At 38.6% G+C, this 15930-nt stretch overlaps 1 protein-coding gene across 1 annotated transcript; it reads left to right on the forward strand.

The window, feature by feature from the left end:
• Window positions 1–1461: 1461 nt before the first annotated feature.
• Window positions 1462–14552, forward strand: LOC144629313 (OTU domain-containing protein 5-A-like). The gene is made up of 9 exons (XM_078487541.1): window positions 1462–1898; window positions 1984–2077; window positions 3167–3231; window positions 4355–4511; window positions 7967–8115; window positions 8665–8718; window positions 9524–9658; window positions 10153–10519; window positions 11796–14552. The coding sequence occupies exons 1-9, from the start codon at window positions 1551–1553 to the stop codon at window positions 11921–11923; spliced, it is 1497 nt and encodes a 498-aa protein (XP_078343667.1). The 5' UTR covers window positions 1462–1550; the 3' UTR covers window positions 11924–14552.
• The last annotated feature ends 1378 nt before the right edge of the window (window positions 14553–15930 follow it).

Raw genomic sequence — 15930 nt, forward strand, 5'->3', positions numbered from 1 at the left:
GTGGCTGTCGGGGCCGCGCGCCCTCATGCTCTGCAATTGGAAGGTCCGACTCTGCGTCTTTGTCACTCGAAACTCATAGCAAAACAAAAAACATACTTTGGTCCCAGAGTAATGTTTCGTGACCATAGTTACGATAAAATCAGGGATCGTACGGGTCATGGAAAACCTGGAAAGTCCTGGAATCTTATTGTGGCACTTTCCGGGACTGGAAAGTCTGGGAAAAAGACTACCGGTCCTGGAGAATAATATTGAGATCTTGGGAGTAAAAAGACCTGAACCTGGAAAGGGTTAATATGAAATTTGTACTGGAAAATTGTTTATGAAAAAAAACACAGTGAGTTTGCGATTGGCTTTCTCAGAATCTTGATCTGTCCTATGACTATGTACGCTTATTCTTGACCTTGGTGTAACAATTTGCATTCGTTTAGATCTGTCATGTCTCTAGCCAGGGAAGGCTTTTATAGATTGTGCTCCTAAAAGTGGCATATTATGCTACTAGCAGTGCTCAAAATTTTGCCAAATTATGCAAAAATTATGCCAGAATTCCCAAATTATGCTTCTGATTTCCGAAAATATGCTCACAAAATGACGTAGATTCTATACATAGAGGTGCGCAATAACGACACCAAATTATGATGTTCTTTAAATAAACTGTTAACGTTGTTGTAAATTTATTTTGTTTATGGCAGTTTATCACGGCCGTCAGCTGTCCATTAGCTGCTCGCATCCTAACCGTTTGTAAAATGCCTCCAACGACTTAACAATCACAATGTATAGCTAAAACACGCATTGCAAGAACAAACTACCTAAATTTCATTTATTTCTGTAGAAAGTACACCATATTTACTACATTTTATGAATTTATGCTCCAAAAAGTGCTAAAAATTGCTAATTATGCCGTGGCAGTGCTCGTTTCACAAATTATGCTTTTTAGCTCCAATTATGCCAAAAATTATGCTAGCACAATCTATAAAAGCCTAAGCCAGGGTGGAAGGCTAGGAGGGATGTGAAAAAGGACGGGAATGCACTTTGAAGACCTAAAGGAGACCAAGCTTGGGCGTGGCTCAAGTTTTTTTAGATTCATAAAAGATACCATTTTTGCCCCAGTTTCACGTACAACTCTAAAAAAGACCAACCGTCGAAAATTATTGTCGTTCTGCCCTGAACACCCGAAGTGGAGACCGAATTCTTAAATTTACACCCCAAACGAGACGGCGAGCATCTGGGCAACCCTTTGGGCAGCCACAGCCCCCCGAGCTCATCTGGGCCCCGTCCTCTTGACTACCCAGAAAGTAACCTGCGATCAGGCGTTATTTCTCGCGGCGGTGAGCTCAACGGAATTTTCTCCTTCCCCCGCCGCGAAAAAAAGAAAGCCTGATCGCAGTTACCCAGAAAGCTCCGAGAGTTTGTTGCCTTTTTATGCGCATTTCTTTTGCGCATATATTATTTGGTGACGTCACACCGCTGATCACAGAACTTTCTAAAAACACTGAAAGGGTTTGGATTCTTGTGGTGTTTTCTTTGTTTTAGCCATTTTTTATTGCTCTATCATGACTATTTTACCAAAGAAGAAACATTCCGAATCAAAGAAAACTGATACGACCTCAAATAACGACAACAGAGCGCGAATACGCGGTAATTCGCCTTGGTCGTCGTCTGCTGGCGTTACGGAAAGAAATCGCTCGAGCGAAGAGTACTCGAGCCTTGGCGAAGAACAGTACCTTGGAAATAGTTTTGAGAGCCGGGAAGCGGCCGATGTAGCTCCTAATAGCTCCAAGAGACGACATAGAAGTCCTCCTCATCGCCACAAATACCATGAAAGGCATAACGAAGAGGCAGGCTACAACAGTTCTGATGAACACGATGGCACTCAAGAACAACCTCTGTCGTCTGAAGAGGTTCGTTTCGTCCTTGTTTTTATTTTTATGGGGCAAAAATACTCCAGTATTGACCCCAAGGTTTGTCTTTTTTCGTTTCATAAAGGTGGAGAGACAATTTGAACAAGCTTTAAAGGAAAAGAAAGGTTTTATTATCAAGAAAATGGCCCAAGACGGAGCCTGTTTATTTCGGGCAGTCGGTACGTAAGCTTAATTATATAAAACCTCTCTTTATATTAATCACCTAACGTCATGGTGGAAAACTTCAACACTTTTCTTCACCCTTAGGTCTTTGAAAAATCGTTTCTCTTTGTGCCAATGAAATGTGGACAAGGAGAAACTATCATATTTCTTTCATCTAATACTCGCTTGTTCGTACATCTGATCGGCTTACTGTGCATTTACATGTATTATACAAAGTTGTTTAGCCGACAGATGTATGAAGCAAGGACAGAAGTTTCGATTATATCAAGTTTCTTTAAACAGCAGCGAAACTGAATCTATTTTAAAATAACTTTAAAAAGCCTCCCATGACTTTCCATAAAACAGGAATTGTACATGACTTGATATCACATGTACAAACTACTCGTGGCTAAATATTAGTACCTGTTTTACTATTTTCATGGAACCTTTGCTTTATTGTTAACACAGAAATTCTGTTTTCCCTGCATTTAGCACTACCTGAAAAAATCTGATTCATATTTCCTTAACCTTGTTTCTTGAGATAATTTATGCTTGGTTTATGAATTCTTATAGTGATAAGGATACCCTTGAAAGGCCAAAATTGGTCCATATTTTTGTTATTTTTTCGCTAAAATATTATTTTAGGTGATGAACATTCATGTAAAAGAAAACTTGATGGAAAGTGAAGTTTTTAGTAAATTGCTGACAGTGAAATAACATTGAAGAATTTTAGTTTTCTCACTATGTTATAGTGTGAAATTTCAATAATAATTATTATAAGCTCTGGACCTATTTTGTATGAATTAAAAGTTTATATGGTAAAGTTATTCTTAGTGGGATAATTTTTGATAGGGCTGTTTTCTGAAAGATGTTTGCATCTGAGATGTAAGGAGTGTATCTTGATTTGCAAGGGGGTGGAAAAGGACACTGAAACTTCAGAGACCATCAAGTGACCTCAAGGTTTTTGTTTAAAATTCTTTCAAGCTTGTTGAAGCTACCTTGCTTTAGAGAATATTAAAATTTGAAGGAAGCATTGCAAGGTTTAAAGAATTTATTTGCATTTCGACACAACACTTAATGACATAATTATTATTTTGGCTTTTCAGCTGATCACGTATATGGAGATCAAGAGATGCATTCAGAAGTTAGGAGGCACTGCATGGATTACATGGTATGCTATTTGTGCATTTCAAGGTCAACCCCCCCCCCCAACCCCCCACCCGTCAACCCCCCACCACAATGAAGAAACATTGTGGGAACGTTTATCCTTGATGTTCAAATGGGGCTTATCCTCAGTGTTAAAACTGTACAACTCACCAGTGACATAAAACAAAGAAGAATGACCAAGACAACAAAGAACCTCGAAACAATAAAGAACAGGGAAACAATAGTTCTAAAACAAAACAAGAAATTACAACTTTTTACACCAAGGTTAATCCACAAATGGAGAAACATTTGCTGTTGAAGCAAGATGTTTCTGACAAATTTTAGAAACCTTTTTTGCTTCTGAAACAAATGTTGCATGTTTGCACAAATAGGACAACATTTAGGGAAATGATGTTCCCACAATGTTTCGGCGAAAATGGTTGCATTGGGACTTTTAAGCACTGAGTACTGAGTAATTCCATTTCCTGAGTCAACTCTGAGCCTGAGTCATATCCAAATCTAAGTCAGACTGAGTCAGATATCCCCATGACTTCCAAGACTGTCTTGATTCTTCTCAACGAGCAAACTTGCAAAGTTCATTCGAGCCAAAGTTGGGAATTTTGTATGAAATCGAAGTTTCTAACTCACATTGTAATTGGCAACTTCGTAACAAAGTTTCCAATTTCCCTACGAACTTCGCAAAGCAGGCAACAAAAGGAAACTGAGATCAACTGTAAGTCTTTGTGCAGTGCTTTCGTCATTCTCCAGCTTGGTAACCACGCGGTTGAATCATGCACGGACGAATCATGTTTCAAAAAACCCAGGTCTACACACTGCGCTGCAATCGGTTGTAATTATGCAAATTTTCATTGGGCTAGCTCCTCAAGGCTTTGGGCTAGTAAGATAAGATAACAGCTTGCCCAAAGGGCAAGTGTGGTTTTCTGCTGGCTGAGGAACGAAAGAAGCAGAAAACTTTTTTTTTCCCACACGGCTGGGAGCCTGGGTTCAAGTGTATGGGGGGGTTTAGGTCACGTGAGACGTTCACGGTTCACTTTGCGTGGTTCGGCTTGCATGGCTCCCAATTGTGTGTGAGAAGCTGAGTTTTTTATTTTCATCTCACCCTGCATGTATGTTATTTTAAACTCTAGTTCAAGAATGCAGACTACTTTTCACAGTATGTCACTGAAGACTTTAACAGCTACATCAAGCGTAAACGTGAAAATCACTGCCATGGAAACCACATTGAAATGCAGGCTATGTGCGAGATGTATAACAGGACTATCGAGGTCTATCAATATAGTACAGGTGGGTACATTTCAAGGCCATTTACACAACAGAAAAATGGGTATGGAACCGTCAAAAATTCGGTCCAGGCCCAATCATTTTTGTACAGCGACAGTCAAGTGTTTGCAGGGCTATAGGCACTGTAGGCTAGCCATAGGATCCGGACTGTTTTTTTTGGCGGGTTTGTACTCAAATGTTTTTGTCTTGTAAACAGCGTTTTAGATTGATAACTGTATCTTTAAGTTTCCCATGGAAGTTAGGTAGGCCCAGCAGTTACTCAGTTCTTTTTGGGTGCTCAGTGGAAAGATGTCTGTTTGTACCTCAGACATACAGTTGAACCTCTGGTAATGGTCACCCTCTGTAGCTGGTCACCCACTGTAAGCGGACACAAAGCTACGATCCCAGCTAATTTTTAACCTCCCTTACACAGACACCTCTTCTAAGTGGACACTTCAAATCTCAAGGCTGTCCACTTACAGGAGCTTCTACTGTGTTTGTTATAAACAAGTGTGAACTTTAGATGTAGAAATATTGGCTGTTGTTTATGTGGACCAAGACAAATTATGAAATGAACAAAGCCACTATTTCTACACATGGACCAAACAAGCTTCTCAATAAGAAGTTTTAGAGTGTTATAAAAGGCCAGGGTCATGTGCGCATAGTCCATAGAAAGAGCAAGCCTTCCAAGTGAAAAACCAATTTGTGTGATTTATTTCATCTGGACTGTGCACAGAGCAAAAACAATAATTACTTCTTATAAGGGACACGGTACATTTCTATTTGAGTGTTGATCGATAAAGGACAAAAGTCTAATCCCCAGCTTCCCCCTCAGACTGGCACCTTGTTTAGTGAGTTTGTCAGGTAGAAGGGCTTACATCTTCCTTTTGTGGTTATATTAGTTGTGTGAATATTGAGTATTTTTATATGACTTGAGCTTGTTAATGTTACATGTGTTGTGGTGTGTTAATTAGATAGTAAATGCCAGATTTTTGTAATGTCCACGGGTATTATGAGAAATGGAAATGCACATCTGGTTGATAAAAAGGCAGGCAACAGCATGGCAACGTGAGCCATATATTAACTGTCACTATCTCAGAACTGTGCTGGGAAAAATAGTGCCTGACATCTACAGGGTGTTTAAAGGTCAAATGAACAGAAATTTCAAAATGCCATTGTAACCAACCAAACGCTTAAACTATCCATTATTGAGTAAAATTAAGAAAAAATTTTGCTTTCCGAGCCTTAAAGCGTGAATAACAGCAAAAAATACGAAGATTTCCGAAGGCTTCACGAAAACGTTTCTGAATGACTGCGCACTGAAATGGAAGGAATGGAACGAGTTTGTGACGTCATAATTGGTGTTTTTGAAGACGACCGCAGACCGATTCCGCAGACCGCACCGACGCCAACACCAACGACAACGTCTGGTGCAAAATGAATTTATATTTTACTTGGGAATCTCGCAGCTTTCCGGACGCATTCTGCTTATTTATCGCTTTAGGAACTAGCTCCCGCTGAATATTTAAAGAAAGCGTTCAACCCCAAATAGAAAAAACAAAAATTAGCCGTCGTGGCTGACGTTGTCCAAAATACGCAGAATTTCGTCATTTCACGTTGTTGTTGTTCGGCAGAGAACGGCTTTGAAGTGTACCAAAATTCAAACGCACGTGCATAGTTAACGCGCGTGCAGATAATGGGCGATTCCAGAAAATATCCGTACCATACCACGGACGGCTTTTTGAAAATCCGAGGGAAAGGGGGGGGTTCATTGAACTGGAATTCCGAAGGCATGGGGGGATACTTACGATTGGATATTCCAAAGGCATGGGGGAGTTCCAGGTCTTGGATTTCCAGAGGAGAAAACAAGAGTGTGTTTCTTAAAAATGCTTATTTTGTGGACTACCAAGTCGCAAATAAAGCACAAACTGACGACCGCGTAGCGGAAGCAGGATACAAGACAAGTATCGATCGATCAGGCATGTGTTTGCGTTCATTTACAAAAGAAAATCGCTAAAATGTGGGTTCTACATCAATCTTCAGATGCCTTAACATTGATGAACACTCTTCATTCGCTCTTTGTTCTCTTGTCAAAGTGGATCCACAAATATTTAGTCCATTCAGTGGAGTAGGAAATTCTTTTGCTACGCTTCGAGACGCCATTTTGAAGCACGTGGGTTGGGAGCGACTGCTGACCGTGAAGGCTCAAATCCAAGATGGCGGATATGTCAGTGCACTCGATCGTATTATCTTCCGAGTTTACACAGGTGCATCACACGATATTCTTATTTTAATGTTCTGCACCAGTTTGGGGCAATGTAAAATTAATGTAGGTTGTATCTGTTGAACAAGGGTAAGAAGAAAAGTCTTATTTTTTTTACATTTTCATCCCAGAATCTCTTGAGTCATAATGACTGTCTCTATGTACAGATCGAGTCATTTGAAATAATTTGATGTAAAATACGCCACATTGGGCGTATTTGAGAACCCTGACGGGAATTCTAAAGAGCTTGACTAAAAAATGAAAAATCTGAACAGGAGGGGGGGTTAATGATTATGGAATTCCGAGGGCATGGGGGGATAACGCATTTTGGAATTTCCGAAGGCAAGGGGGGCTAAAATATGGAAGCCGTCCGTGGTATGGTACGGATATTTTCTGGAATCGCCCAATTCTGCTCATTAACGTTTAATGCTAATGAGAAAGAACAATAGAGATTCCTGATTTGTTTTCATACCAGCGTGCATTCTACCCATGTCTCACATGACATGCAAAACGACAGCAAACAAAACTTTTTTTTTTGTGCTTTAGCTATTCTATTAAAAAAAATGAGCCTCTCTAAACAACATCCAACAGTCAATCCACTGAAAAACGGCCGAACAGAACGAAATAACTGCTTGAAATGTCACTAAACACATTTATTTAGATTTTAAGGTGCCGTCTGCGGAATCGGTCTGCGGTCGTCTTCAAAAACACCAATTATGACGTCACAAGTTTTTATTTCCGACAATTTTTCCGAGCACTCTACGACTATGACAGCCTAAAAAAGCATATTTCAACTTGCAATATCTCTGCGATGTAATGACCGATTGCTTTGAAACTTTGGGATATGTTTATTTGGCTCTTAATAAACACATGGGCAAAAAATAACAAAAATCGAAATTTCTGTTCATTTGACCTTTAATAGGCATCGGAGAATTCTTCCGCTACTACGTAGAATTCTCCGGCTAAATTTCAAAGGCCTGCACCTATTTTTCTATTAAGATGCAGAACCTTTAGAAATCATTCTCCGGTTAAATAACACTATTCTCCTGCTATTACAATTCTTAATGAAAACCCTGCATCTATCTTGTTTGGACCGCGCTTCACGCGATCTGTGCCAGAAAACCTTGGATGATATTCTCCCAGCATGGTCCTTGCACCCTTTAAATAAGTAGTAATAAAATTAATAAACATGAATTTTATGCGGTCTTCTTTGCAGAACCCATCAACATCTTTCATAGTTCTTACAAGACTGATTATGAACCAATCAGACTAAGCTACCATAACTCAGTGCACTACAATGCAGTTCTTAATCCTAACAAGCCTTCTGTTGGTGTAGGACTTGGACTGTCTGGCTACAAACCATGGGTTAGTGAACAATTGTATAATCACATGTTATCTGTAGTAGTTTAAACGTTGAGTATTCTTCTAAGTTTCTTGTAAATGCACAGTACATGTGGGTGTTGTTTTGTGCAACAATCATGGACAATACTTGTTACTTGTACATGTCTCACATGCTTGTCATACTTTTCAGCGATCAGTTACTGGAAATATTTCTTCTTCTTGCAGTTTTTTGAAGTCAGAATAAAATTGATATCAGGGAAGGGGATTGTACAATAAGCTGCCACAATCTTGGACAAAACTAGTTGAAACAACTGCATTTCACAAATTTTTCACAAATGTCCTGTCAGCAGGTAAAAATATTTTATCCCCTCTCCCCCTATTCAATGTTGTTTGTTGAGGTTTGCGGTTGCAAAAGTGAACTCTGTTAGCTAAATTAGTGGAAATTTGCTATTAAGTGTTTCAAAAGTTTTGTCCAAGATTGTAGTGCTTTTTCGAGTTACTTTTTTTTTTTAATGAAAATGGTGTTATGTAGTTAACATTGTCTGAAAATTAACATGATCTTGGTGTTCTCAGGGGACTCTGGTTAGTGATGCTTTTAAACAGTCAGAGGAATGGCATCTTGAGCAGGTAATTGTGTTCTGGAGCTTACTTTGTAAGGACATTGACTGCTTATTATTGAACACAGGCTTCCATGTACATACAGTTTAGTTGAGAGGTGTTCACGCTCCATTGTGTACCATATTTACTTGAATAAGTGCTGCCACCCTCGAATAAGCGCCATATTTGGGACAAAAAAGTTAACAAGTGCTGCCTCGCAAATAAGCACCACATTGGAACAGTGGCGCTTATTCATGGGCGTTGCTTGTAGAACTAGACAAACTCTACGAAGCAACTCTAAAACAGCAGTGGCAATTTATTTTCATCAAAAGCGATGCTCTTCAGTTCAAAGTGATTATATTTCACTGCTTGCCCATTAAGTTATCTGCGTAGTTCTGTTGTGAAAGCTGTGAACTTAATTTGCACAACAAGCTCAACTTCTCTCTTTTGTTTTCCAGTTACCATTAGTTACTGTGAAGTTAAAGTTTTCTAAAAAAAAGCTGCCCTCAAATAAGCGCCACCCTCGAATAAGCCCCACATTTGGGGCGCAAAAAATTAATAAGTCTAGCGGCGCTTATTCAAGAAAATACAGTACTCCAAATTGATTGCTTGATAATGAAGTTTTGGACAGTTTGGCTGGCAGCAAGTTCTTGAGATTAGCTAATTAGCTATTTTAGGAAAAGCCCATGGGTCAATGATAAAATAGTAAGTTATTTTTAATAGAAATACAGGAGTTTGTTGATTTAGTGTATGCTAAATAACAGCAAAGCACTTTTGACCCTTCAAATTTTAAAAGTATATGACTTGTTTACTATTATATTGTATTGCTTTGTAGCAAATGTTAGCAGATAAACTTCGTTGTACTGATTGGGAAGCAACAAATGAGGCTATGGAAGAAGCAGTAGCGCGAGAATCATATTTGGAATGGCTGAGGGACAGAGAGAAACGAGCTAGGGGAACCAGAACCTTGGTAATGTTTTCTTCTGTTCTTTTCGGTTTTGCCTATTCTATGCAGTGATTCTGTTTAACTGTTCGCATATTCACAATTAGCCCATCAGAAGCTCTTTTCTGTCTTGATTTCCTGCTCTGTCAAATCAGTGTCCTGATATAATTTGCTGATTTTTTGGCTGAATTTGGGTAACGGTAAATAGCTTATCATACCTTCGTAGTACCCTTTGGCAGCATATCACTCCAATTGCTTGATTTCCCCATAGGTATGATTTGGCTTGACTGCATCTTGCCAAAATATGAGCCATTGCTCAACAAAACTCTCCTGACATACCGTGAAACATACTAAAAAGGCATGATAATTAGATATACCGCTTAGCATATGAAGCATAATACATGTGAGCAAGTTTTGCATCGTTCTGAAAAATTTGTATGTCTGGAAAATTCAGAAAATCTTGGTGTAGCCTTACAGGAAAAATTGGTCCATGAACTTATTGCACCCATTTTGTGTTACAGCCTCGCTCCAGTCCTACTGCGACCAGTAGCACATCAACATGCACCGAGTCCAAGCGTCCAACGTCCCCACACCACAGGGAACGTGATCGAGATGCGGCTGAGAGTGCCCCTCCTAGCAAGTCCCCACGTCATTCACCCAGTTCCCCTCGGCATGAGACATTTGCAAGCGCCTCAACATCAGAGACTAAAAATTGTCCAGTGGCTAGTAATGCAACAACCACATGTACAGTTAGTAGCGTCAAAGCGACTTATTATGATTCCAAGCCAGGATGTTCAACTGAATCATCCAACCCACCCTCTCCCCCTGGGGCAGTTGGTGGTGCTGAAGGTCCTAACTACCTGGACTATCTGCCTACAACTGGATATGGTAAGAATATACATTTACATCAGAAATCAGCTAAGTCCTACAATTTTCCTTTTTTTACCTATTATAAGTTTGGTTGCTGTGAAAAGACAGATTGTGCTTAAAAAAAATTCTGAGCTCTGTTTTAATCATAAATGGTAATAATAATAATAATAATAATAATAATAATAATTTGCTAATTCATATAGCGCACTGTAATATTAAAAGTTTCCTTTAACATCAAACTCCAATTTACAATTAAGAGGGTTACTAGTAAGGACATAGATTGTTTTCACAGCAGCCATAATTATTACAGCTCCAACACAACAGGAAATGATTGCATTATATATAACTCATATCTCCAAGTTTGGCAACATGAGTGAGGCCTGAATTACTCTGTAAAAATATTCTTTAGTGCCTTTTTGGAAGCTTCAATTAAGCTTTCTTTATTTTGTGTTGGTCTTTTACTGTTGCATTTATTGGGTAACTACCCTCTTGTTTGCTTGTGAGTGGAGGCGTGGTGGCCTTCTGGTGGGTGCGCCCAACTTTGGATTGAGCATGTGTTTGAACTCTGGCTAGGGTACTGTCTCATAGTGGTGAGACGGGCGTTACATTTTCCACTGAAGAAGGGGCAGTAGCCCCGAAACGTCTGGGAAAAACTTTCAATCATCGGCGCATTTAACATTTACATTTTAACATTTCTATGAACTAACTATATGCGCTACACAGCCACACGAAATTTCACCTTGGAGATTTCTAGTTTAATATACTGTCTCATAGTGCCTCTCTTCACTCAGGTATATATACTAGTTATGCAACGCTTTCGAGTGGTATACTATGGAATATCCCACGAGTCACTTGTATTTTCTCGGTATACACACGAGCCTTTAGGCGAGTGTGTATACCAAGAAAATACAAGTGACAAGTGGGATATTCCATAGTATACCACGAGAAAGTGTTGTATAACTATTTTATACCATGCCATAGAAAATACGCTTACTAAATTTCGTCGAGAATACAATCGCAGCGCACGATGGGAAGGTTGGGTTGAATACCGTCGAATATACAACGGCTTTCCTGTATTCTGATTGGCTGTATTTTCTATGGCATGGTATAAAAATGGGTACCATGTCAGTAAATTTAAAGCTTGGGGTAACCCTTTGATGGGCTAGCATCCCATCTGAGAGAAGTAGAATTGCTCTTTAGTCACTTAATGTTATGGAAACTGGGATTAGCTCTGACCAGATAGCCCACCAGGCTTGAATGCAGACATTACTTACCCTCTTGCTTGTACTTGCAGGTTTTTCAGAGTGGGAAGATGAAAGCATTCTGGCCGCAGTTTTAGCAGAATCTCAAAAGGAATACTTAGAGAAACTTAAAAAGGGTGCTGCTAAAGATAAATCCAGCGACGAAGACTCAAAATCATAGCAGTTTTAACAGGATTCTTCTTACATATCACCAAAATATGAACAAAGTTTAGAAGTGTTTTGCAATTTTAGAGCAATATAAATATTATATGTAAATTGGTTATTGGTTTGGAAGGGGTAATTAGGATTTTCAATGTGGCTTAAAAGTTTTCCAATTCAAGTATAACACTTGTTTTATAATAATAAATGGGATTGTATAATTTGCTTTATTTGGAAAAAACTTTGTGAGATCCATAGTAATTTTTTTACCTTATCTGGTATTGCCCAAAATAAATAGTTCTTCTGTATTAATTATTGTTATGCCCTACATAATTTGCTTGTTAAGAAAGGAAAATTAGAAATATTTTATTAATCTTCTATGCATTGTTTCATTTCACCGAACTTTTTCAGTGGGTCCTGTACATGTCATTCAACAGTAACTAATGAATATGGTCGTAACATGTATCTTATACAATTTGGTTTGGAGAGGTTGCAGCAACTTAATTTTAGGTGTGTAACTTAATTACTTGTTTTGTTCCTTCAGTTTGGTCATCCATCAGTATTCAGTTGGCGCTGCAGCCAGTTAAAGCCGTAGCAAACGAGTACACATTGTTGCAGACACATTGTTACTCATGATGTTTCTTTGGTGCTCAAACAAACGGGACACAAAAAATATTATGTCCATGCCACGCAAACCAGGAAACATTTGTTGCAGACACAAAAGGTTTCTGAAAAAAATCAGAAACTTTTTTTTGTTTCTCGAACACAAATTTTGTGTCCACGCAGCAAATGTTTCAGGGAAATATTTGTCTCCACAACAATGTGTCCCTGTTTGTCACAGCCTTTAGAAAGGCTTCCTGGTTGTTCATGTTCCTGCCTTAGATAAGTGATTGGACTTGAAGTTAGTTTTGTCTGCAAACTTGCTAAGAAACTAACATGCTTGATATAGTTAGTGATGAGGCAATGTTTACTGTGTTTACGGTGAAGTGTTGTGCGCTTCGAGTTTTTTTATTTGCTAAAAGGAATCAGAAACCATTTGAGTCTACAGGCTCCTTGGTCAGCAGTTGGTTGCCAGGTAACCATCCGCTGACCAAGGAGCGTGGAGACTTTTCAAGATTGGGGAGTGTTATAGAAGAAATAAACCAATCAAGATAAAAGGTTGATAACTTATGGATGACCCTGGCCTTTCCATTCGTGGTTCTTTCTCACTGTTCTCTAATCTTAAAGAAGAATAATCTAGTTGAGATAAGGTGATTTCCAGTGTGACGTCATTTTGTTTGCAACTACAGTATCCTTCAGATTTTCTCTTTCTTACTAATGAAGCCAGACTTACTTTTTTAATTTAACTGAGAATAAAAAAAATGAAATAATAGATTAAGTAAGAACTTTATTTATAGTGAGTTTATAAGCACAAATGTAGAGTAATGCAAGGATAACACATACAAATTTAAATGTAGATTTAAAAAATATAAAACAATTTAAAAGGCGTGATGATTTTAATGACAAAAAAACAATTTCAATTCTGGTAGCAGTAGTGAAATGGCGTCATACTGCAAACTTCTTGGAATTATTTACAAATCGCTTGAAGTAGATAAAATAGATGATCAACCTTCGTTTTATAAGCCTACAATGCATGGATGGATTTTTTGCAATCACTTTCATTGTTGACCCAATCAGCTTCCTTTATTTAGAATTGTTACATCTCGGGTCATATGATGTCACTTTGAAGAATGCTTGTTTCAAGTTAGTATTGCTATCCGTATGAATGTGTACAACTTCTGAACAATTTTTAGTTAACACATGTCTTACATGGTACATTTTTAACGCCTGAAGCTGAATGAGTCTACAACCATGTGATTTGTTAACTGGAATCAATCAATTCGCTTCTCATCTTATGTTACTTCATCTGAACTTGGAGGTAAATATAGTGTTAAATATATATTTGTTAATAGTTTGTCGTGTTTAGAGGTGTATATACATGTAACAAATATTCCTTCAAAAATACAAGAACGTACAGCTTAAAAAATAAAACAAAGAAAAGTAAAACAGTCCCGATTTCTTTGATTTGTTTATGTAGTTTGAAACACATTTTTTCACCACTTCAAAAAGTAAACAAAAAAGAAAAGTAGAAGAAATTTCCAAAGTAAGAGGTGCCAAGCTAGCCTAAAAAAAGTGTTGGGCTTATAATAGAGCAGTTTTCAATTGAGTGTCGTAAGACCAAAGCAAAGTAGTCACTCTGGCCAATCACGAATAGCACAGACAATCCAGTGAACAAATCAAAACTCGAAGCAAACACATGTAGCCGGCACGAAGCGCGGGAAAACGTGCGCGAGCGAGACACGATTGGTTTCGGTTTTAATTCTGATTGGCTCAGAAAGTAACGCAAGATGTTTAAAAAAATCACTCTTTCGACACTCAAGTGAAAACCGCTCTATGATGAGACTTCCCTTCACAATTACAGGTAACATTGCTTTAAACTTTATGAAACTATGGTTAACCTTACCGTAATGATTAGATTTAGCGCCTTCCTTCCAATAAGCGCCCCATTCTAATAAGCGCCCCCATTCTTATAAGCGCCCCTATTCTGATAAGCACCCCTATTGTGGATAACTGCCCCTACTGAAGTCATGCCGAATAGATAAACTCATGAACGTTTACCGTGCCGTACATGTATTTATACATGCATTTATTTACTGCTAAAATGAACAATTATTTTAAAAGTAACTTAACCTTCAACAATTTATTACTGTTACAGTTTCTGTTATTGTTAGGTATTTTAATATTAATTAAAGTTTTGTTTTGAACATTTGGTCGTTTCTCCAAAAAATAAATAAGCGCCCTGTCCCAAATAAGCGCCCTGTCTCGAATAAGCGCCCTCCCTTGAGGTGCCAAAAGTAAACTCAGAGACTCAAAGGACAGTGCAGAATGCATTATGGCCAATCAATCGACCACATAATAATTTTCCAGGGTAATTTCGCTTGAGAATAAGTCAAATGAGTTCACCTTTAAGTTCAGTATTGAAGAAGCAAATGTGATATTTGTGCTTTTCGTGCAAAGGTTTGTAACATGATACCTTTGTTTTTCTCTTAGACTGCTATGATGCGTTTAAGTCTAATTAAATTAACGCCACGGATTCTACAAGAATCATACCGCATTGTCTCCTTCAGCATTTAGAAAACAACCTAAAAAATTACAAATTTTCAGAACAGTGCACGAGCAGAGCACATGCTAAATCGAATCATCACGGTAAGACACCACGAGACTCACAGCAACCTCGTTCCCAGGGCCTCTCTCCTGGCGTTAGCCGAGTGGTTTTTGGACATTTTATGGCGTCATTTCTATGGTCTATTTAACAATTAGACTACGAGCCCGAGTTTTCTATGAGAAAATAGTCAACGAGGCGCAGCCGAGTTGACTATCGCTCATAGAAAACGAGGGCGAGTAGTCTAATTGTTTTAGTAGAAACTCTAAAGGATTGCAGTCCAAAGCCTACAATTTTGTGCACTTTGAAGACAAAAATCAAGAAAATTTACCGCTCTTTTAGCCCGCGCATGTGCGTGGCGTGATCTGACGTCACTTTCATATACTCTCATCGACCATAACTTTGGACCAATCAGCGCGCGAGAATTCTCTCGGTTATGGTATAAAGATATATTTTCTTAAGATTAGTTTTGAAAGAAGTAATAGAGATTGAGTTAAGGATATTTACCTCTAAGGAGTTAATGTTCCTTTGAACAAATGGCCTGGCCCAGCGGTATAACAATGGGCGGAGACGGCGTACAATGTTTCTCGCAACTTCCTGAAATTGCGCGCAAAATAAGTTCATTCCGGAATGACTTGACTTTCGTCTCGGTATCATGTAAACAGATAGAGGGAAATGTATGGGGATGGTATGAACTCGTTCCGGAATGAAAGTCATTCCGGAATCATGTAAACAGGCCCTTAGAAGTCGTTTCATAAAAATATGTCTTGAAAGAAAAATTTGACGACGAGAAATGAGTGGCCCTTACTGGGCTCCGCCCTCCTTCG

The sequence above is a fragment of the Oculina patagonica genome, chromosome 10 (assembly GCF_052425735.1).
Source record: "Oculina patagonica isolate OP01 chromosome 10, crgOcupat, whole genome shotgun sequence".
Classification (NCBI taxonomy): Eukaryota; Metazoa; Cnidaria; class Anthozoa; order Scleractinia; family Oculinidae; genus Oculina; species Oculina patagonica.

What these genes read in the sequence shown, in the direction of transcription:
- LOC144629313 (XM_078487541.1), top strand. Translation starts at nt 1,551, where the DNA reads ATGACTATTTTACCAAAGAAGAAACATTCCGAATCAAAGAAAACTGAT. An exon ending in GGCACTGCATGGATTACATG is followed by an intron (nt 3,232 to 4,354) that starts GTATGCTATTTG and finishes TTTAAACTCTAG; the next exon opens with TTCAAGAATGCAGACTACTT. An exon ending in TCTGCCTACAACTGGATATG is followed by an intron (nt 10,520 to 11,795) that starts GTAAGAATATAC and finishes TTGTACTTGCAG; the next exon opens with GTTTTTCAGAGTGGGAAGAT.